This window comes from Gnatocerus cornutus, chromosome 6, assembly GCF_029298725.1.
Source record: "Gnatocerus cornutus isolate USDA-ARS CGAHR chromosome 6, icGnaCorn1.1, whole genome shotgun sequence".
NCBI lineage: Eukaryota > Metazoa > Arthropoda > Insecta > Coleoptera > Tenebrionidae > Gnatocerus > Gnatocerus cornutus.
In genome coordinates this window covers 5,160,762-5,186,140 of record NC_142238.1, presented here as the reverse complement: position 1 = coordinate 5,186,140, position 25,379 = coordinate 5,160,762, and the positions used below count along the sequence as shown (strand labels likewise).

Sequence of the window (25,379 nt, the reverse complement as noted above, 5' to 3'; positions counted from 1 at the left end):
GAAACCACACAACGGGCGTCTTTCATGGCATCAAAAGAAAGTTCTAATATTTCACTGTTATCGGATACGCGTTCTAAAATTCCACTAAGCAATATCGGTAATGAAATTCATATTTATACCGCCAAGTTAAAATGCACTAGTCGACAGAATAAATTATCACTGATGTGTATGTTTTACAAGTCTTCCATATTCAAATTTGTTGTTTTGCGTCATTTGTAAGTTAGATTTGTGAAAACCTTAAAAATTGTAGCCGCCCCCGTGGCTACTGAAGAATAGAATATGGAAATTGCACTCAAGTTAAGGGAAATTTCTTTTTAAACGGTCTATGCAAATTATTATAAAATGTGAGAAGCGAGGAAAGTAATTATAAGAATAATTTTCCGACCAATCTAACTTGCATCTTAAATTTTAGTGTCTCCATAAAACTGTACAATGTTGACGTGTTCTTCCAGAGATGCAATTTTAAAATTTCCCTTGGAACCTCAGACGTCAAATTAGAGAAAATAAATTCGAAATTATATCCGCAATAATTTAATCTGGGATTTCTTTTTACATAAACAGAATTTTAAATAAAATGGAGAAACGGAAGCTGAGGGAGCCGCCTGTGGTCTGAAAGAGCAATATTTTACAATGTTTACATTAGCTAGGAAACGTCAACTTTACACCCGTTGTACTTCCCCATCGTTCCGAGCTTCTATTTACATTAAATTCCTGAATAAAGATCTTTACAGTTCATTATTTCGAATTGAAAAATACTTCTAAATCCTCGAAATTAATTATCGATCTCTGCTATGGAGACAGGCAACAAAGTAGCACGCGTGTATCAAAAGAAAATTACCTGAAATGGTGACTCCCAGAGAATTTGTCAAACGTCCTAAGCTGATGGGAAATAAGTAAACGGTAACTAGAAAATTTCTTTCATGAATACTGCAATTTTTAAACGTCACGATGAGATCAAGCGTAAGATGGAATGTGCTGCTCTCACATTCTTATTAAATGTAATTCGAGGCTCTACGTGGTACATTATTCACTCCGCCAGTTCATATTCAAAGAGATATGTAAAATGAATGGGGATACATGTGTATTCTAATTTTAGTGATGCACCTGCTGAACTATCAGGGGCACAAAAAGCTTATCACTGAACGGAATGTAGGGATGAAAAACCGAACGTTGCACAACGCGAATTGGTATCCAATAGTTTGTTAATCGATAAAATTAGCTTAATAATGGGGATTGAAAAAGTTTAAATATTCCCGGTCCTAGGCGTGTTATTTTCAGTCACGCTTAGGCCTTAGATTGAAAATTTTGAACGTTTTAATATATATAACATACTTTTGTAATTTAAGACAGTTCGTTGGTAAGACAAGAATAGCAATCTACCAAAATTTCTTGGCAGTAGCTTTAAAGTTATTGAAATGACAGCCCTTAGATTAAAAATGTTGAACATTTTTATACCCTCTTAAGAAAAAAAAATTCTAAAATTTGTCTTTTTTATTCCTTAATTTTGTAATTCAGCACAGTTCATTGGAAAGGTAAGAATAGCAATCTGCCAAAATTTCATGGCTGTAGCTTCAAAATTATAAAAATGATAGGCCTTTGATTAAACATTTTTGTAATTTAAAAAAAAAATATTTAAATTTGAATATTTTTCTCACTAATTTTGTAATTTAGCAGAGTTTATTGGCAGAGTAAAAATAGAAATCTCCCAAAATTTCATGTCTGTAGCTTCAAAATGATAAAAATGATAGGCCTTTGATTGAACATTTTCGAAATTGTTGTGTCTTTTTAAAAGAAAAATCTTAAATTTGTATTTTTTGCTCTATAATTCGACAATTAAGCGGTGTTTATTAGCAAGGCAACAATACCAAGCTGCCAAAATTTCACGGATGTAGATTTATAGTCATTTAAATGACAGCCTTTAGTTTAAAAAAATTCTGAACATTTTTATGTCCTCTTAAGAAACAAATTCTAAAATTTGTCTTTTATGTTACATAATTTTGTAATTCAGCATAGTCATTGAAAAGGTAAGAATAGCAATCTGCCAAAATTTGATGTATGTGGCTTCAAAACTATAAAAAATACATGTGTATTCTAATTTTAGTGATGCACTTGCTAAACTATCAGTGGCACAAAAAGCTTATCACTGAACTGAATGTGGGGATAAAAGGCGAACGTTGCACAACATGAATTTGTTTCCAATAGTTTGTTAATCGATAAAATTATATTGAAAATAGGGATATTTGGAAAAGTTTCAATATTCGCGAAACATGGCCCTAGACTGTTATTTTCAGACCATCTTTTCCTCCCCCACATTTGAAATGTCGCGCACCCAATTAAAACAGCTAATTAGTCCTGCTTTCAGCACATTGTTACGTAAGAAAATCAAATCAAACATTTTCAGTAGCCGTAAACGTTCTATTCACAATTCGTTTCGACTAGAAACCGGTAAAATCATTTCATCAAATATTTGTATCTGAATTCTGGAAACGACGTCAATACAGAGAGCTTGATTACTTTTTTACTGCAGTCCATCCTACTCGTGAGCACATCAAACGTCTTCGGCGACGCCTAAACATTAGCAGGTGAATATTCATCATCCATAACAAAGGAGAGCCATCCAACAGTTTGCCACAAATCGTAAATTGGCAATAAGCTCAGAGTACACTTCGGGTTAATATGCAGATGGATCCTTAAGATTATCTCGTTAAAATCAAATCTAATAACAAATTGAACATGATTCAGTTACAGTTTACTTATTCAAAGAAGAAAATGAGGGCGACAAACGGGGTCGATCAGTATTTAAGTATACAGAGTTAATTAAGCGAATATTTTTGGTGTTTGATAAACAATGGTTTGTGGCCGGTGCACAGTGAAATTAAGTTGTTTATTCGGAAGGAAACGTCATTTTACGCCCTTTGTTAATTCGACAAAATTGGAATTTATCATCGTATTTATGGTGAAACTAATCACGCTACCACCCGCATTGCGCAAGTCGTCGGGCAATTCTATAACAGGAAACGTTGCAGCAGGTATCATTAGGTAGCTGCAACACGTTTTCAAAATCCAATCCAGCTCCGGATTAATTCAAAAGATTAAATTTCAGGATTATGCAAACCAATATGGAATTCCGTTTGCGAATGATGGAAATTTATACAATAACAGTAGGAATTAGAGAAATCAAACTAATAAGAAACACTTTTCAAGGCAACGTGCGCCAGTCTACATGGCCACATATAACATCAGACTTTAAGGGCAGATAGCGGAAGACCTAGGGATCACATCATTAAATCTACAGATACCGCATTTATCTCTGGGATCAAATAGATTGATGCCAAGCGCCATGCTATTGCAACAGTTTTAGCCTTCTTCTGATATGTATAAATTCAGTTTTTTAATTTATTTAGTCCGTTCGGGACGATAATTTTATTGCGAGTTGTAGTGCCACCGAGCTAAATTAACTCATTAACGCCCGAGAACTGAAAAATTAAATTAACGGTAAAATATAGTTTGGAAAAGCTTTTACATGTTTAAATTGCGTTAACTATAATGAGGGAAAATGTTCGCAAATGCAAACTTCAAACGAAATGCTTTCATCGGCTGAAGATGATAACAGTTATTGTCAAAACTATGTATTCAGTTTTCATACAGCGAAGATTTTAGATTATAAAGATTCTATTTGCACAATTTGTCATAGTCCATTGGCAAGGTAAAAATAGCAATTTCCCAAAATTTTATGCCTGCAAAAGTCTTGATTTTGAAAAGCTATCCTTTTATCCTTTTAAGAAAAAAATTCTAAAATTCGTTTTTTTGTTCCATAACTTTGTAATTTAGCACATTTCATTTGAAAGGCAAGAATAGTAATCTGCTAAAATTTCATTCTTGTAATCTTAAAAATTATAAAAATGACAGGCCTTAGATTGAAAATTTTAAACATTTTTATATCCTCTCAAGGAAAAAAATTCTAAAATTTGTCTTTTTTGTTCCATAATTTTGTAATTCAACACAGTTCATTGGAAAGCTAAGAATAGAAATCTGCCAAAATTTCAAGTTTGTAGCTTCAAAGTTATAAAACTGACAGGCCATAGATTTTCAATGGTTTTCTTTAGAAAAAATCTAAAATTTGTCTTTTTTGTTCCATAATTATTGTAATTGAACAGGTTATTGGAAAGACAAGGATAGCAATCTGCCAAAATTTCATGACTGTAGCTTCAACATTATAAAAAAAACAGATCTTAAATCCTTTTCAGAAAAAATTCTAAAACTTGTCTTTTTTGATCCATAATTTTATAACTTGAAACAGTTTGAGGCAAGAATAGCAAAGGCTCAGTACAAAGAGTTCTGAAAGATTTCTAATTGAGCACCGCAATTCTCACAAAACTCTATTAATTTATTCAAATCTTTCTTGATATTTTTACGGAAACGAGCCTGTTTCGACTGCCACCGCTTGGCTGCAATGCATCGTTATTTTGAAAACACCAGCCACACATGATGGATCACAGGATTACGTTTATTCTATCCGAATTGTGATTTTATGTGCATTTATTTCCGCCGACATATTTAATGCTTCATTACGTGTATCTCGGTTCTGCTTTTTCAATAAATATTTCGGCCTACACACACATCAAACCGAAATGAAAGATAGGCGATGCTTTGTTTTATTCCTCCACGGACACATCTAAAGAATTGCTCTTTAGATGTGTTTTTCTACTGGCGTGTTTGGGCAAGTACCAAACTGATATTAAAATCAAATATTATATCCAAACAGCTGATGCTAATTTAAGTTTGTCGATATAGTCTCAACACAACAATCAAAATTAAGGCAAGAACCAACATAAGACATTAACAGAGTATCCACAATGGGCTCGAATTTCATCACGGTTCGGTTCATGTAAATTGCGTCTGTATATGGTAATTTGTGCACAATTAGCGGTCCCTTTTGTCACTTCGGAATTGCAGAGCACCATTCCGCTTTGCATGGCTTATCCTGGAAATTCTATTGGAAGTTGATCGAATATCACAATTCATCTCAACTCCCGATTGAAAAAAATGTCCAATATATCACAAAATGCAAAAACAATCAATGAAAACCCTGTCTAACACGATCTCAACCTGGAACTTTAATGCGATATTACATTAATCGCTTGTATCATCACAAGCGTAAAATTTAATCGATGTCAATCATGAGATTAAATTATTTCCAGAAATTCATTAAGTAATGTGAAACTCAATCATAATTGCCGTCAGTGCAAATTACTCAATAATCCGGTAATTATTAAAACCAAAGCGTGGTATTGATAGATTTGTTACGTTTCAACTAATTATTTTAATACTTTTTTAATAATCTGTTACCGTTACTAGAATGCGCACGAGCAGGGAAACCACCACGCGAAGTTCTTTGCATTGATTTACATTTTATAGAGTAGGAGGATCGTAATTTGTCGATCTTTCTCATTTTTATTCGTTTTTACTGTAATTTTATTATTGGTTGAAGCAACCTCTTAAGAGAGGTTTCAAAGGTCAAACGGAACCATAGAGTTAGTGTTATGGCTATCTTTAGATGCGAATAATAAAAATTCCATATTGGTGACACAAAGCTCGGTGCGAACGTAAATGTGACCATACAAAACAGTGAAGTGTTTTAGCATTTATATACAGGGGGTTCATTTTTAAGGAGTGTTTCGATGAAAATACGGAATGCAAATTGTCACATATTTACATCCTCTATTTACTGAAAGAAAATTGAATAGGTGCACACTACACCCACCACATTTCTACGCGAAAATTATAGCTCTGAGAGATGTTATCCATTCTCCACAAGCAGGTACATAAACTGTTTTCAAATTACCATTAGAAAATCTCTTTGCATTTACTTTGTCAGGACGCGACTTTAGTACAATTGAAGATTTTTATTGCATACTAAACTTCGATTGATGTTTTGCACACCGTAAAATCAAATTTTTTGCGACTTACATCTCGTTTTTATGCCGCAATATAAAGCAAATTTTGTGAACCTTTCGTTTTATTTAAAAAACATGAAATCGGTGTAACAGAAACGATTTCTTTTATCTACCATTAATTAGATCAGAACGAAACAAAACGGAAAGATCGAAGCACGTCGTATTCTGATCTATGCCTTCCGATTACCAGGAAATGTTGAACGATAATGGAGATAGCGCGAATACGAAAATGAACAAATTCGATAATTCCACTCTTCTCCAAGTTCAGCAAAGACAAAGTTGTCGTGTGTATGTATACCTAATGTGTGTTCTCTGTAACCGACGGAAGCTGAGACGGCTTTGTGTAAGCGAACCCATGAGAGCTTTTTGTGCGAAATTGCGGCTTACACAGCTGCACGTTAATCGCTTTTATTGCTAGTTTTAACACAATATGCTTTAAACTTCGACGTGGACGCTTAAATTTTAAACACCACTTAATATCTATTTATTTTTAACAGATTTCCCGAGGTTCGTTCTGATTTTTCATGAAAAAGTGATGAGCTTTGGAAAGTGTTAACGGGAAAAAATTAATAATCCTCCGGTGAAATACGCAACTTATGAGATGTCTAAGGACGGAAATGCAGAATAAAAAATGCAAGGGGTTCGATTCGGAGAATTGAATTTGTCGAGCAAATTTCCGTTTCGCTTCTCCTCTAAACAGACGCATTTAATCTCGTAATCTGCTTCGCAACCAGATATGACAAAGTTATAATTACTCATCACTGCAACCATTACCATCCCAGTTAACCGAATACTGCTAAAGTGACAAAGCATGTTACCCTCGTCACACATAACGTTTTGTCTATCTTAATTACCTACACACATGAATATTAACATACTTAATTTCTTTTATCGCAATGCTACTAAAAAACGTTTATTTTAAGATTTCCGGAATTTTTTTAATCTATTGTTAGATTTTCCACACTTTACTGGGCGCAGAAAAAAGCGCTTTTGCTTTTAAATACAGTGCACACTTGCGTGAAATGGAGTTATTGACATTTTATATAAATCCACAGCCCAAGACCAGTAGAGCCATAAAAATTGGATGACTAAATGGGATTTAGTTCAAAGATAGTGACACTTGGTACTCCGAATGGCGACACGAACTCCGTTTTAAACGTAGAGCGAATCGTAAAACGTCCATCATAAATTTGTATCTTTCAAACTAAAGAAGTTGAAATTACATCGCTTAACCGATTTTCTTCAGTTCTGATTTTGTCTTCACTTAGGGAGCCAATCTCAATCTATTTTACTTTTGTCTTTGAACAATATTCTTGGAGTACGTGAATAACAACAAACTTATTAATCTTCTCAAAGTACGTCGTAAATGCTTTTCGTGAATGGATTACAAGTAGATGATTTCTCCAGAGTCTAGTATTAAATAGACCGGATTATTAGTCCCCGCAAAATTAAAATTTCAAGTCAAGAGGTTCATCTCTGATAAAAAATAACGAAATAAGCACTTTGGCGTAAAATCCGATTGGAGAGTTCCCCACGGTCTGCAGCGTGCTCGCGGTTCTTAGTTTACCTCTTTTTCATGTAATTACTTGTCTTTGAGAATAATTAAGTTTCACAAAACAATTTCCATACAATTTGAGTAAAAATAGTTCTGGTACAGACCATAGAAGTCTTACAGAAACGAAAAATTGAAGTAAATGCTGGACTGACAGCAGGAAATTAAAATAAAACGGTATTCAACCCTGTCTATTTGTTCTAAATATTTAATTCAATCAGTATTTGCACGAGGAGAAAATTGGTTAAAATTTCGTTCATTTCTGGTGCTTTCATTGTCTCTACAATCTTCTTTAAATCGCCAATCGACGTTTTCCACTTCTCCAAATAATATTGTTTGACTCTCTAGTATTACATATTTTCTAGTCCCCAGATTCTAATAAAACTTTAAAACTGATCGAAATTCTGGAATCTTTAAATGTCAGCGCCTTGTCAGCTTGCTGAAATATTCTTAAACCCCTGAAGATTTTTATTATCCTTTTTCGTCCTTTCAGGAATTCAAGTTCTTAGATATAAAGAACACGATAAATTCAAAGTACCGTGGATGATTACATTTTCATAATGTGTCAATGCAGATATAGATTAGATAAGATGTAAGGAAAATAATGAATCCTGACCTCATTTCATACCGCAAACAAATTTCACTGTAAGAAAAGAGCAACAAAACTGCGAAAAAATCGAGCTTTTAAAAGCTTTCGGTATTCTGGAATCATCAATTCTGCGACAAAATTTCATATTCAAGTAGATGCCGATCATTTGTTTCCCGGATACATTCTTCAACAAGAAATTGATAGAGTGGCCCTTCGGGCACAACGCATTAACATTGTCACAAGTTGAAAGCGAGTAGGTGTTTTAGCTTCCTTGCCTCAGTGAATGAATCATTCTTTTCTCATCTGATACCGACAGTTGAGAAGTAAAACAGTCTAAATAAATAAAGGTACACTTTAAAGCAAGAATGTCGTTAACACTAGTGTAGAATCTCGGGGTTTATTTCTGTGTTTATGATAAAAAAGAACGAGACACTTTCAACACTTTGATTTTCGAAAAATTAGTGCCAATGAACTAGTGGAACTACCCACAGATTTTGTAGTTCGTTTACCTCTCATGTCTTCGCTCGTTTTTTACTTAAATTTAACTCTGCACATATGGAGAGGAGTTAAACTTGGATGGGGTGGAATTTTCCTCACCTGCAACAAAGAAAAACTAATTGTAGTACAAAGATTTACACAATCTCGTTGAAAAATGTTACAGTGCCGCCTACCAGAATGCCATAAGCAATTTCGTTTGGGTAACAACTTTAATAAAGTGTGGTTTTATGATGACGCCTTTCAGTTTCGTACTTGCTATAAAATTTCCACAAGAGAAACCAAGCTCATCTTCCGCTATATCCTTCATTTGATTCCCACTTAAATAAAAGGGGAATTTATGATACATGTTAAATTAAAATGAAGTACATGCACTTTGAAAAGTTGTTGCACCGTTATTTTAGAATAAGCAAGTCCAAAGTGCACTTTTCAGACTTTCCTTTGAAAGTTGTTAATTAATGATAAGAAATTTAAAGTTCTAGAGCAACCAAGACGTAATGTCACAACTTTACCTTTTGTAAAATTTAAAGTATTCAAGAACCGTACAATAGAAAGACTGCGACGGATGCGTAAATATATAATAACTAAGAGTCTAGAAACTAAATCCGTACTTGAATACTAATTCTTTTAAAAAGTCATTACAATGTTTCGTCGACTATAAATGATCTCGTAGTCGATCTATCCGTAAAACCACATATGTGTTGCGGAGCTTATTGTTGAATGCAGACAAACATCTGTTGAATCCAATAAGGAAGCCTGAGATGAAAACATCGTTAAAATCTAAGTAAATTATCTTCTCAGACCCTAATAAAATCACTGGAGATTGTATCTTGTTCTAACTTTACTCGTTTCATTTCTTAACTAGTGATGGGCCTTGTTCCAGTCAAAAACCCGTCCTGAGTTGAAATTAAATTAAATCTCTTTCATTAATGGCCATAGAGCGAAAAATATTATAATAAAATTGGCCAAAGTCTGTTGGATCTGCGATTGTACTCTTCCTTCGCATCTTTCGACTGTAGAGTTTTCAGAGCTGCTATTTTATTCTTCAGCAGGAATTTTAAAATTTCAGATTTGTCAGTTATTTCCTGAAATGCTTTAGATTCTTTCGATTCTTTAGGTACCTCATAATTTCTCTTGAAGTTCTGTAGAGTTTAGATTTACATCTTTTAAACTTCATCAAATATTTGAGCGCATCGGATATTTTTAATTCTCTTTATTTAAATATGTCAATACAAAATTTTCAGTTTTTGAGCTAGTATTATCTAGAGTTCAAAACTGCATACAATGAAAATCGAAAAAAATTTCGGCCACTCATAAAAACACATTCATTCAATTGTTTGCATTTAAACAAAGGGCTTGAATGAACACAATGAAATATTTGAATAAATAGAATTAAATATGTACATTTCAAGGTATACAAGTGACCCAAAAAACACATTCTTTGTAACTGATGGTACAAAAAATTACTCTAGTTTGGAGCAGTTCTGTGCATGACATGACCTATCCTGTAGACCTTGCTGAGTTTTTATATACCACTTTTTGAGAAAATCGCAAATAAAAGTCTAAGAGAACCATAAAACGTAACCGTACAATGCATCTTTCTATTTGTTAAATTTTCGAAAAATTCTTGTTTTGCGTTTTGGCACCACGAAATTTCAGTAGGTTCTAATTCAGTTATTCGCCGTGGTCAGAATTAATTTGGAAACACAGTTGCAACCACATTTTATTTTGACTAAAACCTAAAACAGAAGTAAAATTAGGGTAATCAAAATGGAATGTGCGGCGGTAACTCATCAACAAATTTTAAATATCTGCGGCAATTTCGTATGAGCCACTATTGCAACTAGAAATGTTCTCATGCGTGAATTTCATGGACTGAGCAATTTTAATTCGTTTAAGCTTGCTTTTATCCCGCAACATCAAGCACCTACATCATACGCTTCAAGCTACAGAAATTTAGTTTGGTTGAAGTTATTTGTGACGAATCGCATGTCATAAAGGATGAAAATTAAAGATCAGACAAAAAGATTTTGTTCCTCAATTATTAGATCTAGTAGTTTGTAACAACGTTCTGCTTCCAATCACGTACATGCTATTAGATTGACCTGTTGATCTGACCCGGTGCCAACGTTAACTGGAAAAGTCAATATTTAAAAGCACTGCAGTTGTCGAAATGAAATTACAATTACTGCAGATATTTGAAATTTCCAATAACGAACAAAAGTTACTCTGATTAACTCCAATTGGACTAAAAAGTTTCACGGAATAATCTTTTATTAACACAAAGTGAGATCTTCTTGTAATCACTCAGTTAATAAGATTTACAAGTTACTGAAACGATGATAAATTGACTTATAAAAAGATCTAGTTCTAACGGCATGCGGATTTTATTCGACGCTCAAACATTAGTTAAGTTGACAGCGCGGCTAAATATGTAAACTGTCCGTTCTAAATTTAATTGAAAATATGCACGTCATTTGCTTCTAAGCCAAAAAGCGTAATGATAGATATATTTATAGCCGCCATTTTACAAAAAACCGGAATTTAAAATAGATCGAAATACTGCAGTAGAAGAAAACTTCCATCAATTTGCGAAAGAACAAAATACGAGTCCGATAAAAATCATCACAATTTCTGTTCTTTCTATGTATTCGTTCAAAAGCTACATAAATATGACACATTTTATTGGTTAAGAGCTGCTCGTAAATTCACAAGCTTATAACTCATAGTATGGACCATCATTGGAAGAAGTTATATCCGATGCTCTCTTGAAAGTTATAAATCAGAATAGTTGGAAACCTCTTTTGAGTTATGAAGTGAATTCCGTCGTTCAAACTGAAACTTTAAAGAGGCTTATTTTGAAACGATTTGATCTTGAAGATTATGTCTATAACCTGAACCAATCATATAAAACGATTTCCTGCTAGATAAATCTTTTACGCTTTCAAATAAATCGAAAGACAATCATCTTTTAACTTGGCAAAATATTTATGTTGCATTAATCAAAATGTGAAAATCAGGGGATTCACCCTTCCATAGGCGCTTGTACAAATATATAACGTTTATTCTTGTGAGACCCAAAACCCTTCTCGATTTAATCGGGTATTATGGAATATTTCTCATCAAAACTTTCATTGAGGATTAAATCTTCCAAATGAGAGAATTTTCTAATTTATTCACTGTCACAAATTATAAAACTGAAGCATACTGGTCACACATCAACTTTTATTTAATTAAGTTCTCCAGTTTTTGAAGTGGAACGTAATAATCATCAGAATACTTGCAGAATTTAATAAAAAGCGAAGGAAACTCCTTGTTTGTTCAACATATTAAAATTATTAAAATTGCTTCTCGTGTTATAAAATTTTAAAATTTGTTATAACGTTTCCAACTTCAGAGCCTTGAAATTTATACCATCAAATTTTGATTTTGAGATTTTTTTTAATAAAACCATCGATCAGTTTCATTACACGAATCAACAAACACACGTAACATAATTAAACGAATTTAGCTACAAACATATAAATCCTTAATTGCTTTTAATTATAATTATTAATGTGTACAGGAATTTATAAAACATTGTTGTAATAATATTGAATAAAAGCCAATAAAATAAAACTATTTGATAATTCGCCCTGTCACTAGTTTCTCCAATTTGCATGTTTCTTCTTCCTCCAAATTAACTCCTGATGTCACAAATTACGAACCATTTCATTAAGACAACTTACGACACCATTTCTTCAACTGAATTATTGACATTGGGACAAGTCGTGAGAGAGGATGTGTAAAGACAGACACCAACGAAAGTACGAGCTTACACCCTCTTCACAAGTTGAAAGGGTGAAATATCCATCGCCTCTTGTATGTAGTATTCATCATTTTCTTGGTGATTTATTACGTTTTCGTGTATCTCATTATTCTTGTTTCTCTTAATGACGTATTGTATTTAAATATGCATGTCTGTCTGTGAATATTTAAATCGTTTTGCTGAAGTTTTGGAGTAATTTTCAGAGACAATAAAACTATCTTCTTTTAATAAAAATGAGCATGTATAAACACCGAGCCTCATTTTCAATCTCGCCTTCAAAGTCGACCCTTGTGCTTATGAAAAGCTCCATATACTTACAAACTTTACAAGTCTCTAAAGCGTAAATTCTTAACTTCACATTGCTGGCGTAAAATTGGAGAAGCTCCGTTATATTAACAGTCTTGATGTAACCTTATACAATAATACAAAGATTTATGTCTCTAATTAATTTAGATGACTCCTCACAACGTCAAATTGTTGAGATGCGAAACTAAAAATTTTTAATTCAAGTTGGAAGTTTAATAGGAGAAAATACTACACAATGCTTTTTCGACAGTTTCAATTTTATTATAGTCGTTCGGAGTTCTTTAATTAACTCGCTAGGAGAAAGAGGGCAACAGCGGAAAATATTCATGATGTAATTAAAAATTGCGTTCCCTTAACGATAAAAATAAAAGCAAGCACCAATATTATAATTTGTTCGTGCGTGGTGCTTTTTTTGGCTTGAATGAAATTTGTTGTGATATCCAATTACAAAAGTCTTGGGTAATGGAAAAGATCCACTTTGGTATGCAGAAACGGAAAGAAGCAGACTAAAATACAAAACAACGTCATTATTCCATTTTCAAGTCCCAATCCGCGATTCTTTTCTCTTATCCAGCACTTGGCAAACATTCGAGTCTCTCTGGTCCTTCAATTCAATCCTGAATTATTCTGAATCAAGGTTTCAGAATAACAACCCTCGTAAACCAGTTGAGAGTAAAGGGTCGTGAGACACGTTGTCGGGAGGCCAAGGAAATCTTCCTTAAAGACTAGTCGGACACATGAAAAAACACCCTTCTTGAGTTTCGCTGTAATGGGATTGCTCTGATTCTAAAGAAATATCTCCAGGAAAAAACAGTCGATAGATAAAATGCATTCTCGGTATTCTGCAAGCGAGTTCTCGATCAAAAATAATGAACTCAAACACTCAAAAAATTGATTCGATGACATTGCAATGCGAGCGCCCAATTAATAATTAATCGAAATTCCAATCGTTTATTCTTGAAATTGCATAAATATGTATGTTATTACCACTTTAAAGTATTGATTTTCAAGCGTTTCAATAGTAACCCAGTTTTTAAGGTAGAGTAATTGTCTAGAAGGTTCAATCCAGCGATCCATACTAAAATAAATTACGATAGAATAACAAAAAAAGAATAAACTGCATGTCCTATGAAATTTTAATTCCGAATTTTTGGTTCGTTGTTCCTGGAATTTAAAAGTATCCATAGTTAATCTACATATAAATTAATAATGTAGAACGAACTGCTCTCAAATAAATTAACTATTCCTGCAATCAAACAAATATTTTGATATGTGATTAGGAAGCGCGCATAAAAATATATTTTCGTTTTGTGCGCAAAAAAGTAGTTGGGAGAATGAGAAAAGAAAATCTGCACAATTTGAAGAAATGCTTGAAGCAGAATAAAACAAAACGAAAAACCTTCGAACAAAAATATGGAAGTAGAAATATTACTCAACAGACAGACATGTCATTCCGAAGAAAATTTATACAAAACAACTCCGAAGAGAGCAGAGAACGAGTCTGTTGTTTTAGGGGTTCAGCAGACTACCTCATTTTCGTTAAAATATCTTAAACTTAATTTATTTGAAGCACGCAACGTGTTCAATCAATACTTAATTTCGCAGCTATTTGCTAAAATGTTGAGTAAAATTTTTGTTTAACGGAACCGGAGATTTCTTGCATGACGATTACCGCCAAATTATACACTCATTTAGTTTGTGTATTTTTTCAGTTCAGTAACCGCAAATCAAAATTCTTAATCAAATTGCTGGTGTACAAAGTTCTAATCTCATGCTGACCAACCATGATTTGCAAGTTTCTAAACTTCCAGGTCTCGTTAAGACACCTTAGTATGTTGTCCATGAACGTTGGCTTCAGGCTACAGCAGCCAAATTAAAACTGTCCGAAATGAAGAACCAGCAAGCATATAAATGCTTCGACGTGACTCACGGTTTATTAATTACCGGTTGGTATTTTCGAAAAATTTAACGCGGATACAGAATTCGTTGCGGTGAGGATAATAAAATTATCAGGGCATAAAAGTAATCCAGTTCATGTAGTTTACACTTTCCCTGCATCACGTAACCAATTTGTCGAGAAAATCATCATCAAAGACAATACCTTCCGAGTTGGTGTAATCAATTATTCATATCCTAAATTTTAAATCGATGAGTATAAAACTGTTTTCAAGCATGTCTAAAGCATAGTATCTTATCTGAGAAATTTAATTTCAGCCAATAAAACATTCATAAAGGAGGGAATTCTGGGTTCATAATACGTGCAGGAATCCTTGTAATAACTGCTGTAATATCTCCTGTTGGCGACAGGTTGGATGGAACATTTAGAATCATAACCATATGCCCTTAAAGCATAAATCAGGTTGATACGAGTTTTAATCGTTTACATCAATAACAACGCCGAACGGAAAATATTGGAAATGATATGTTGGGTAAGATATGCAAGGGGATAAAGCTAAATACCCCCATTAAAATCGCCTATTACTCATTGCCGTTTTCTTTTATTTCGCGTTTTAACGAGGAACTGCGGATTATTAAAAATCATGGCTTGTATTGAATTGAATGATAACAATAAGCATCGCGCACGGTAATAAGAATTTAAAATGATTGCATTGTCAAGCGTGGTGATTTTTTTCCCACATTGCTTACAAATAAATGGAATTATAAATTCGTTGGATTTGTAACCCGCTGCCAGGTGGAAACTCCAGTGACTCTGAAAGAGGCGAAAGAAAAATACATATTTCAAATTTCGTGTCAGGCGAAATTGTGGTTCCATTCCGATAAAACCAGATTTAAATTAAGATCCGCCACAATTCTATTCTCCTCGTTAAATGCCCAGTAAAATCACCGCTACTGCCGGTGTAAAAATCGACCGTGAATTAACGTAAGTGAAGATGAGTGAGGAAAACACCTATTTTAAGTGTAGTTTACGGATGTTGATTGTGTACGTCACTTCCAACCATCACGCCGCCGCCCTCGAATCAATATTTGGTGGCGTCTCGCTGTATTGATATCAGATCTGGTGGAGGTTGTATATTATATCGGATTTACGTGTTCAGATACATGTAAGGATGAGGTTTAGTGTCATTCTGATTTACGAACTTCAACGTGCCAATATAACAGCGGTTGGTGCTTTTGATTTTGTTACTGCCACCAAATTTATTTTAGAGAGCTTTCCTTTTCCATTTCTGAGGAATTATTGCGTGGATGTGATTCTTGCCGCTCGCGTTCTAGCTTTGAATTTGCTCTAGTCCTGTATATACCAGTATAATAGTTTGTTTGTGGAACTGCCTATTCAAACCAGTTGAATGCTACAAACGTTTTTGCTGTTTGTTAGATTTGTAATTTCAAGTCAGCACAATGTACTGTTAATTAACTAAAGACTCAACCAAAATTAAGAGTATTTTGTGCACGAAAAACTGCTATTTTTCTCTCAGTCGTATAACACAAAATATCCAGAGCATGGAGTTTAGGCAACGCTCTGAATATTTTGTTTGGTGTTGCGCACATTTTTCTTTACATATATCGTCAGGCAGCCTGTTTGACTTCTACTTTTTTCAGGCCACGTTTTTCTAGGTCTTTAATTTTTTTCCGGCAGTTCGCTCGACATATGGCGTTTGCTCTTCTGTCGTTCATTACATTCATACCAATCATTTTTCTTCTTATCTAAAGATGAAGGCGAAAATACAAGGAGCTACTCTTCAGAAAGTGGATGGAACAGTTCTCGGAGGTAAGGAGAAAAGAAAGTGACTTCCGATTATAAATTTTTGACAAAAGGCAAAGAAATAAAAGCTCTTTGTTAATAGAGAGACAAGGGCGAAAGTAAATTGCAAAATTGTAGAGCGAAATACTGAAATTTTAGAAATTTTCATTGGTTAAACTAAGCAAAAATTGACAACTTATTTGGAAATTTTGGAAAGTTACTTTTGTTGAACAGTTTATTAATTCCACCAAATTGCAAAGATATAAACAAAAGGCCCAAATTTTAGGAGTTTTTATTTTTAGAACCAAGCAAAATTTGCCCACATGTGTTGCTAAAATTCATAATTTTGATAGTTTTTGTGCTACAGCTATAAAAGTTGAGAAAGTTACTCTTTTTGAATAGCTTATTAACTTCACCAAATTGCAAAGTTGTAAGCGGAAGGCTCAAATTTTATAACCCTATGGTAAAATTCGTAATTTTGATAATTTTTGTGCTATTATAGTAAATCCAGCGAGTAAATAGGATGATTTGAATTTTATGGCATGAAACATGGCAACTTCAAATACTCTAGAATTTTCCGTCGTTTTGGGGATATTAATCTCGATTTGAGTTGGTTATGCAACTACGCCTTCCCGCCTTTTTTAGAAGTTTGTCAATGATTTGACATTCACTGACATTCGTCATTCTTGACCACTATAACATCCACTGTTTGCACTGTTCTTTGTGTTTTGTTAGTATAATAGTGTCTAATTACTAGTTTTTCGCTTTTTCTCTTGTGCAAATTGTCTTTTGTAAGTTTCATGATGATTAGATTCCAGATCTGTTGGTCAGCTTGACCGAAGTTTCCTAATTAGCATCTTAATAATGAAAGATTTGTAACAACTGGACTGCTAATAAAGTTTTGTGTGCCTCTCGATTTCCTGGTGGAAGGACCTATCTGGCACATAGTTTCAAAGTGTGTAAAAAATTGAGGGTTTTCGAGGTTTTCTCTAGATTAGCAAATTAATGATAAAACACCGAACTGTCAGTTTGTTCATTCCCTTGCTATAATCAAGTAATAGGAACCATTTTTATAGCAGTAAATTTAGTAAAAACAATGAATTTTGAAATTAGCATCATAACAACTATTTTAAATTTGGTAACCACCGTTGGTACTAGTTTTTATCGCGCAGGTTTGGTTAGAAAACTGTCATCAATTTATTCGTTGGACAAACTATATTTAGCACTACTACTGGAAAAGATTTTTGTTTTTAAATAATTTGTTAACATTTTTTCCATTTTAAAAGCTCCACATTTAAATGATCGGCACATTGCAATAATAGTTATTTACAGTCGCGTGTGGTAACTTACATTTTACAGCGCGAAATCAGTTTGAAGCACGACGGCGTAGCCGGAGTGCTTTAATGATTGAGCGCTGTAAAATGGTTAACGCACAAGAGTTGTATTAAACTTTTTGGCCGAAAAATTTTAAGTTAAATAATTGGATTTTTCAAAATTTATGAGAACTGTCACATCTGATATTTGTAAATTTCATCATCTGTCAATTCTGTCAATTTTGTAGTTGGTGCACAAAAAGTACACAAGATGGCGCTGTATAAAAAACGTTTTAATATTACTTTAAAAATAGAAATATTGTCTTAATTGAGATAATAATTTAGGTAGATTCCACTTTGATGATCAATCTTCATTATGGTAAAGTGATTTTAATTTATAAACGTATGTGAAGAGCAGACGATTTGGGCAATTTTTACAGCACGGCGTGGGTAAACGTCCAGGGCGCTTGTAAATCTAGTGTTTCCGAAGATGTCAATTGAATGTTAATTTGACGTTTACAATTCATAAGGCCAAAAAGTAAATTACTATAATTATTGGTATTTACTCAGCAAATACACCAGAGATATGAGTAACCAATAAATACAAATGCAATTTGAAGCCCAAGTAATTAACGCAAACATGAATGTGTACATTGAACGATAACACCACAATATTAGCAAAACACATTCTGTTATTTCACTACTTAAAGTTGAATTCAATAAGCTTCTCTCAAGTTTACTTCCCATGATAATATTTGAACAGTTTTTGTGTCTCGAAATGGAAGCTTTTGTACGCAAAGGTTAAAGATCCTGAAAACCAACAAAAATCAAAAATTCAATTTCACCGGAAGGATAGATCTCAGCTTTTGATAAAACACGCTAGTTCGTGGCCACGATCCTCACAGTTAATCACTAGAACATATTGATTAGAGACTTATCTGGAGATAAAAAGATGATCGTGTATTGCCCAGCCTTCAACAATGGAAGTCGCAAATGAAAAATCCTCAAAAGCACATAACTAGCATACTCGTTTGATAAAAACTCTCGAGAATTATTTACACGGCTTAATTGAGTTTCCGACCGAGAAGTTTGGCAACAAGCATTATAGATCGTTTGCACCAAGTTTTCTGCAATTAGTCACTGATTTTGCAGCTAAATGTTGGTTTTGCAAAAGTTTCTTTTAACATTACTCGAAATTTTTCGTACTACAGTAAAACAAATTTGTTACGCAGTTCAATCTCATAAATTAGACGTAATGAAATTACTCAACAACCATCTAACTTTTAAGTCAATTTCATCGCCTTAATGTTTACCGAAGAACACCGAAATCAACTAAATAAAGTAAATAGAATAACTAAGTTTATCAAATTTGATTTCTCTTTTGAAAAATATGATTAGTGTATAATCCGGAAAGTTTGTTAGATGTTCTTTTCAGACACACGCCTGGGAGCAATTTTCCCATTTTGCCAAGCTCGAACGTGTGTTTTAAAATAATAATTTTCACGTGAGCAACAATGTAATGATTTTACTAGATCCAACTCTGTTGAGAATAGTTCTCGAGCTAGATTCGCTATAAACTTCCAAGACGTCAGTGGCTCACGTGGCCTAGGTTTATGTCTAGATTACTGTGAAGCCCCAGCAAGTTTAGAATGTTGCTGTAATAAGCTGTGAAGACTCCCCGCGCTTCGTAATTACACCAACTACTTGAAATTTGATATAAATGTGCGCTTCCATGGAATGATTTAAGATCACAAAACACATTTAGAGATGACAACCTCCACGAAGAAGCACTAAAAACTTTCTGAGTTTAACACAAACATAATCCAACAAATTCAAGTTAAACTGTAAAAGCAAGTATTTATTACGAAGACTGACAAAAACTCGTTTAATGGAGATGAATTTTTACGTCAGCTTTATTAAAATGTAATTCTAAAACGTACAACTACCTCTTAATTAAGATTTTCATTTTAAACTCTGCGGTTTAAACGCTGCGAACATGTGGAACGTTTAATGTAAAAAATCGCTTCCTTTTGACACTATAAATCATGATGATGTAATAGAAACAGTTACTTGACAATATTTGTCGACTAAACCTTACAGTTTACCCACGAAGCTCAACTAATTTCGTTCTCGTCAAAATTAGTCACGCGGCATTTAATTTCGAGCTGGTCCTTTCCAGATATTCCTTTCGAGGTGCAGTTTTGTCGGCATTAAATTGGATGTTTTCTTAAAAATAGAGATGCCAGTTTACAGTTTTTGCCTTTTGTGTACAATTCCGCTTTCTAAGAAATAAAGGGGCGCCGACGAAAAGCGGAGGAGTCGGAAGAAGAATAAAATAACTGGAGATTTGTTTAGAAGAATAAATTATAATTTTACTTGGAAAATAAAAAAATAGAAAAATTCGGAAGAGGCAAAACAAATTATAGACTGCAAAAATTTTGAAACTGCAATACTTCCAGATATTATAATAATATGTAAATTTAAAAATGCAGCAGCAACGATCTCGTTAAGCTCCGAATGAAGCTTTACATTTTTATATTTTCAGCACATCTCTGCATTTTTTAATTGGTTGGAAAATTTTCAATCTGTTGCTTATTTTATTTGTGCATTAAAACGACATCAACGGAATCTGTAATGGATAATTGTATACTCGATTTTGTAATTTGGAATACTAAGTCAGTGCATAAATAAATCTGAATAATTCACGTTGCGTGAGATTTCACTTACCTGCAAAGTTGTAAAAAATTAATATTGAATTTCATACATTTCGGCATTCAAATTCCTTTTAAATTTATATCATAAACAGAACCTCGAATATTAGAATTCTCTTTGTAATGTTTTATACAAAATAATAAAATCTTCCACACTCATAAGTACCTATTAAAATGAAAAAACAGGTAGATAGTTCGGGATTTATGTATTTATATTAAAGAGAGAGAGTTAATTTAATTTTATTTCAATGTAAATAACGTTCTCAAAGTTTAGTGAATCTTCTTAACAACATTTTCGGTGAATGGTAATTGTTTTGATTAAATTCACGCAATTCCTATTTGTGAACCAAAATGAAATATTCGTGTTTTGCTCCAAACTCTTAATCGTTAGTCCTGTTTAAATCACCTGACAGTATAAATTTTAACTCGAATTCCAAGGATTTATCGCAATGTTTCTTTCCAAGAGCTTTTCATTCTACTTTAATGAGGTCGGAGGCGTAAAAGTTAGCTATTTTTAATTAAAACTTTGTTGTTAACTTTGTGACCAGTTTTGGAGTAATACACTTTTACATGATTCAAAGAAACCTAGAGCTGCAGAATCTTAGCAAAATGTGTAAAGCTCGCAAGCTCCAGCAGCTTTTCCAAAATCCAACTTCCGTAAATCAGATTTGTTACACATAATCGGGCTATTTATATCCCTTCGCTTTGCCTTTATCATTTGCTCATGTCAACACGCTGACATTCAGCTGAGTGTGTGTGGGCGGAAATTCACATGTCATTTTGTAATACAGTTTGCGAAGATTCAGAAAAAATGATGAAAAGCAAATTGTAGCAAAGACAGCTCGAAATATTAAAATTGTATTCCAACAGAAGCGTCTTTGTGAATTTCCAATTCATATGTGCTCGTTTTGTTTAATTTTCATTTTGTTAACACTTCAAATGTAATAAAAACCGCCCTCTTTCCAACCACGATCTCATATAAAACATTCGGAGCTTCTTTCGACAAGTTGGAAGATAAATGACCGGATATTGGATGGAGCAACCAACCCAAGAAACTCTTTACAGGTAACCAATACCTTCATGTCTTCGCAGTCTTCATGTCTTCTGCATTATATGAACAAGACCGCTCTAATGTTCAGGTCGCAACACAATTTGCTTTATGAAGGGTCGTCTTTGTACCGAATTCAATAGAGGTAGAACTTCATGCCATGCTGTCTACAAATACTTCAAGGTTATTTGCGTTTGCACGTTTAATTTCTTCGTACTTTTGTTAAAATAAGCAAAATACACGTGCGCAACAAGTTCGAAAATGCTGCAGAATTGCAGCTCTGCATAGCGATAAATAACCCTCAGTCCCCAATTATCAACAAATCACGATAAATACTGCATGTTTTAACTAGAAAATCCCGCAGATAAAACTTCAACAAAAATAAAACCAACAATGTTTACATGCTTTCTCTAAAGGAAAATAATGTCTACTCATACAAGCTTGTTATTTATACAAAGCAAGTTGTGTCGACAAAAGTGAAATGTTTCCAGTTTTTATCAAGATTGTGGGAAATTAAACCGCAAAATTAAGATTTAGTATCATCTCAAATAGTTCAATTAAAACCTCATTACAATGATGTTGACAAATTCAGGCCATAAAACTTCCTATTACTGATGTAAAATGGACGAGGAAATTTTAATAAAAATGGTGGAGACGCTGAAATTACTAATTTAAACCAATTTCAAATTTTTGTAAATAATTAATTACCAAAGTCTATAAGTTTGCGAGACAAAACCCGGAACAATAGATTTCTTTGATCTTGAAAGGAATAAAAGAGCGGGAGTGAACACAGAAGAAAAAGTTTTAAGAGAACATAGCTAATTATTATAATTAAACACGATATGACAAAAAATAGAAGGTTTGAACAAATGTAATTAGACTGTCTTGGGCCGCGTAAAGTTGTTTCATTTTTCGTTGGCGTTCTAATCCCAAATTTGACATGTTCACTAGCACTTTAAAAAGAAAGAAGTTAGAAAACATGAAACTGATGTGATATCAAAAGAAAGCAAACTACTTTCATTTGGCGGTCACTGGAAGTGGTAAAAAATATGATTTCTACAAATTATTGTTCAATTAAATCAATTTCTGTCAAAAAGCAAAAGGAAGAAATCAATTTTTTTTCTCTCAAAATTCGTGCAACGTTTTAATTGTGTCAATCGAAACAAGTGCACAAAGTGCGATCTGTAAGTGAGATTTACAACTTCGCTCCTGTCTAAACACACTAAATAAGAAAATAATCCTTTGTTATTGATTTTCTTGCTTGTACAAGTCTAGACACTGTATAAAACATTTGTTTATTTTTCAAACCGATCTAAAAAGAGTAAATCGAGTTTAACATTTGTCTGTTTACGTGTTCATATTTTTGTAACAAAGAATAGTTTGAATGACAGTTCTTTGTATCTAGAGGCAATAAATCCGACGTGGCGGTCAAATTAAGTTTTCAACAACCTAATAATAACGAAAGAGGTTACGCTGTCTTAATAATTATTTCTTTGGTCAACAAGCTTTCAAATTATGTTAAAATACGTCTGACACGTGTGTTTGTTCAGGGCCTATCCTTGAACTATTTAGATTTGTGTATTGGGTTTAATTAAAGAACATTAATTTAATTCATTCAGAAACGAAATAAATTTTTATCTTGATACAGATACAATCTAAATATTGACACAAAATTTAAAATTACTAAAGTACGTTTAACTTTTCAAGGGGATGTCACAGGAATTTAAATACAAATCGTTTTTGTAGTCAAATATTCAACCGATAGACACTTCCTCTTCTGTTGTATGTCGAGTCAATTGAAAGGAAAGGTTGCGAATTTCAAGGATATTAATTTGAATTAAATATTACGCATTTTTTGTGGTGCCATGAAATTTTTATTCGCTTTGAAGTTGTAAAGCGGTTGAATGGCCAAGAACAATGTCAAATCAGACACCTACGTGCTTGTAGTTTTTTAACTTGTACTTATCGGGATGGCTGTAATTACTGTTTTCAATCATAATTTGGATTGTTTGTATGGATTGCCTGCGAATTGTGGGACTATTTCATAGATCAGTAATGAAAATGGTTTTGAAAAAGCTTCAAGTAGAAACCTTGCCACGTGTGGTTTACTTAACACATTCTGTTGAAGGACGTATGCTAATATTTTTGAACTTGTAATTACAAATTACCTACGCGTCTGCAAAAAATGGACAAATTTTGCTCAATTTTTTAATTATCATGGAGGTAAGCAACTGGTGAACATTTCTAAATTCTCTTAAAACTTAACAGCTCGTGCTACATTCGCCGAAAATTCTAATTACTCTAACACACAGTGGATTACGTTAATAATCCTAAAAGAATTGCTTTGGTTAAAACGCGGACGTACAATATTTATCTCAAAAGAGGATCAACATTTTGGTTTCCACTAATCTTGGGCAGACAACAATAAATATGTCCTTTGAAAGTACGTTTTGTAAAGTTGGCCCAGACCTAATTAACAGGGTAAAACCACAAACAGTACAGAGTAATAAATAAAGTCTTGCGCAAAAGACCTCATCTAGCGGAAATAGTTAAGGTGAGCAACCACAGTTTGGACTTTGGCAACGACCGACCATTCGAGCTTTCGTTATAAAGGGAGTCTACTGTAGCATCCCCACATCTTGGGGGTCCAGTTTTGATTTAAGATCGCCACTGGTAATCAATACGCAGTTTTGACCTCTTGCACATTGTTTATATCCGTGCAGGGTAAACAAAATCGCATGGAAGGTGATTTAAGAGGACTTGCAAAACAATGGCAATGAACTTTTTTCGTGGCCGAGACAACAGATGGACACGCCCACAATCCGCCTGGACAAGCACCAGCCTGTTTCCAAGGTCGACAAACTAAGACTTTCTTATTATGTAGTTCTTGTTATTAGCGAAACGGATATTACCTGGCAGGTGAGGAACTGAAAGATATCGGTAGAGGACAAAAAGCTATTGAAGGATTACAACACCTATTGCAAGCTTTGAAGAGAAGCTTTATTGCAGTCCGTCGGGGAGGTATAAATGTTATTTTTGTCAAGGGCTGAAGAGAGGTAATTATTACGTAATTAACATTTCCTTCAATGTGTCGACCATATGTAGATTCTCCCCTCCGAAAGCTCGAAGGACTGAGTCACTGGCTAGACAGGATCCAGACCGACTTGTAAATTGCAGTAGTGCATTGCAACATAATAAATTCAACACCTCGAAAGAAATCTGACTAACCTGTGTGTGTCCTCAAGTGCGCCTTGAGATGTGAGCTCTTGCCATAAATCTTGTGGCACCCCTCATAAGAACACTTGTGAGTCTTTCTGTTTTGCGCTCCAAATCTGACATTCTGCACCCTTGGGGCGGCTTTTCGCGGTGGTGGCACTGCCGTTGTTGTGACCTCCTCCACTTTAGCACTCGAATCTGAACTGTCCATCAAGTTATTATACCCTTCGTCTTCGTCGGTGTTGTCCGACGGCACTTCCGGCACCGGTTCTTGTTTGATCCTGGTGAGATCGGTGAGGATCCGCGCAACCATATAAGACGATTCCTGCGAGGCTTCCTTGGAAATTGGAAGTGTTTCGACGATTACGGCCGGAGAGGCGTTAAAGGACAGGTCTAGAGGACGGTTGAGATGGTCTTTACTGTGGGACATCTCCACCAGACACTGCGCGGCGAAATTGACCTCGTCCATGCTGAAGAAGAGCTGAGCTGCAGGTGCAGGTTAAGTCACACACATCTCTGTGGGAGGCGTGGACGTCGACGGCGAAGATTGCCACTAACACACAACACGGAGGTAAGAAGTGAACTGCGGATTGTTCCGTTTGTGCGAAGGACTGCTCCCCACCAACTATCCCCTACTACCTCGATGCGCCCAGCTTTTCACTTGTATTTAGGGTTCACCCTCTA

General features: G+C 34.1%; 1 protein-coding gene across 1 annotated transcript in view; it reads right to left on the bottom strand.

Annotated features, from left to right (window-relative positions):
- The window catches only part of LOC148172322 (uncharacterized), a 35,002-nt gene extending 9,664 nt beyond the window's left edge, over positions 1-25,338 (bottom strand). The window contains exon 1 of the mRNA XM_088039451.1: positions 24,708-25,338. Within this exon, the coding sequence (XP_087895577.1) occupies positions 24,708-25,164 (457 nt within the window). The 5' untranslated portion in view covers positions 25,165-25,338. The remainder of the gene's footprint in view (positions 1-24,707) is intronic.
- Positions 25,339-25,379: the final 41 nt, after the last annotated feature.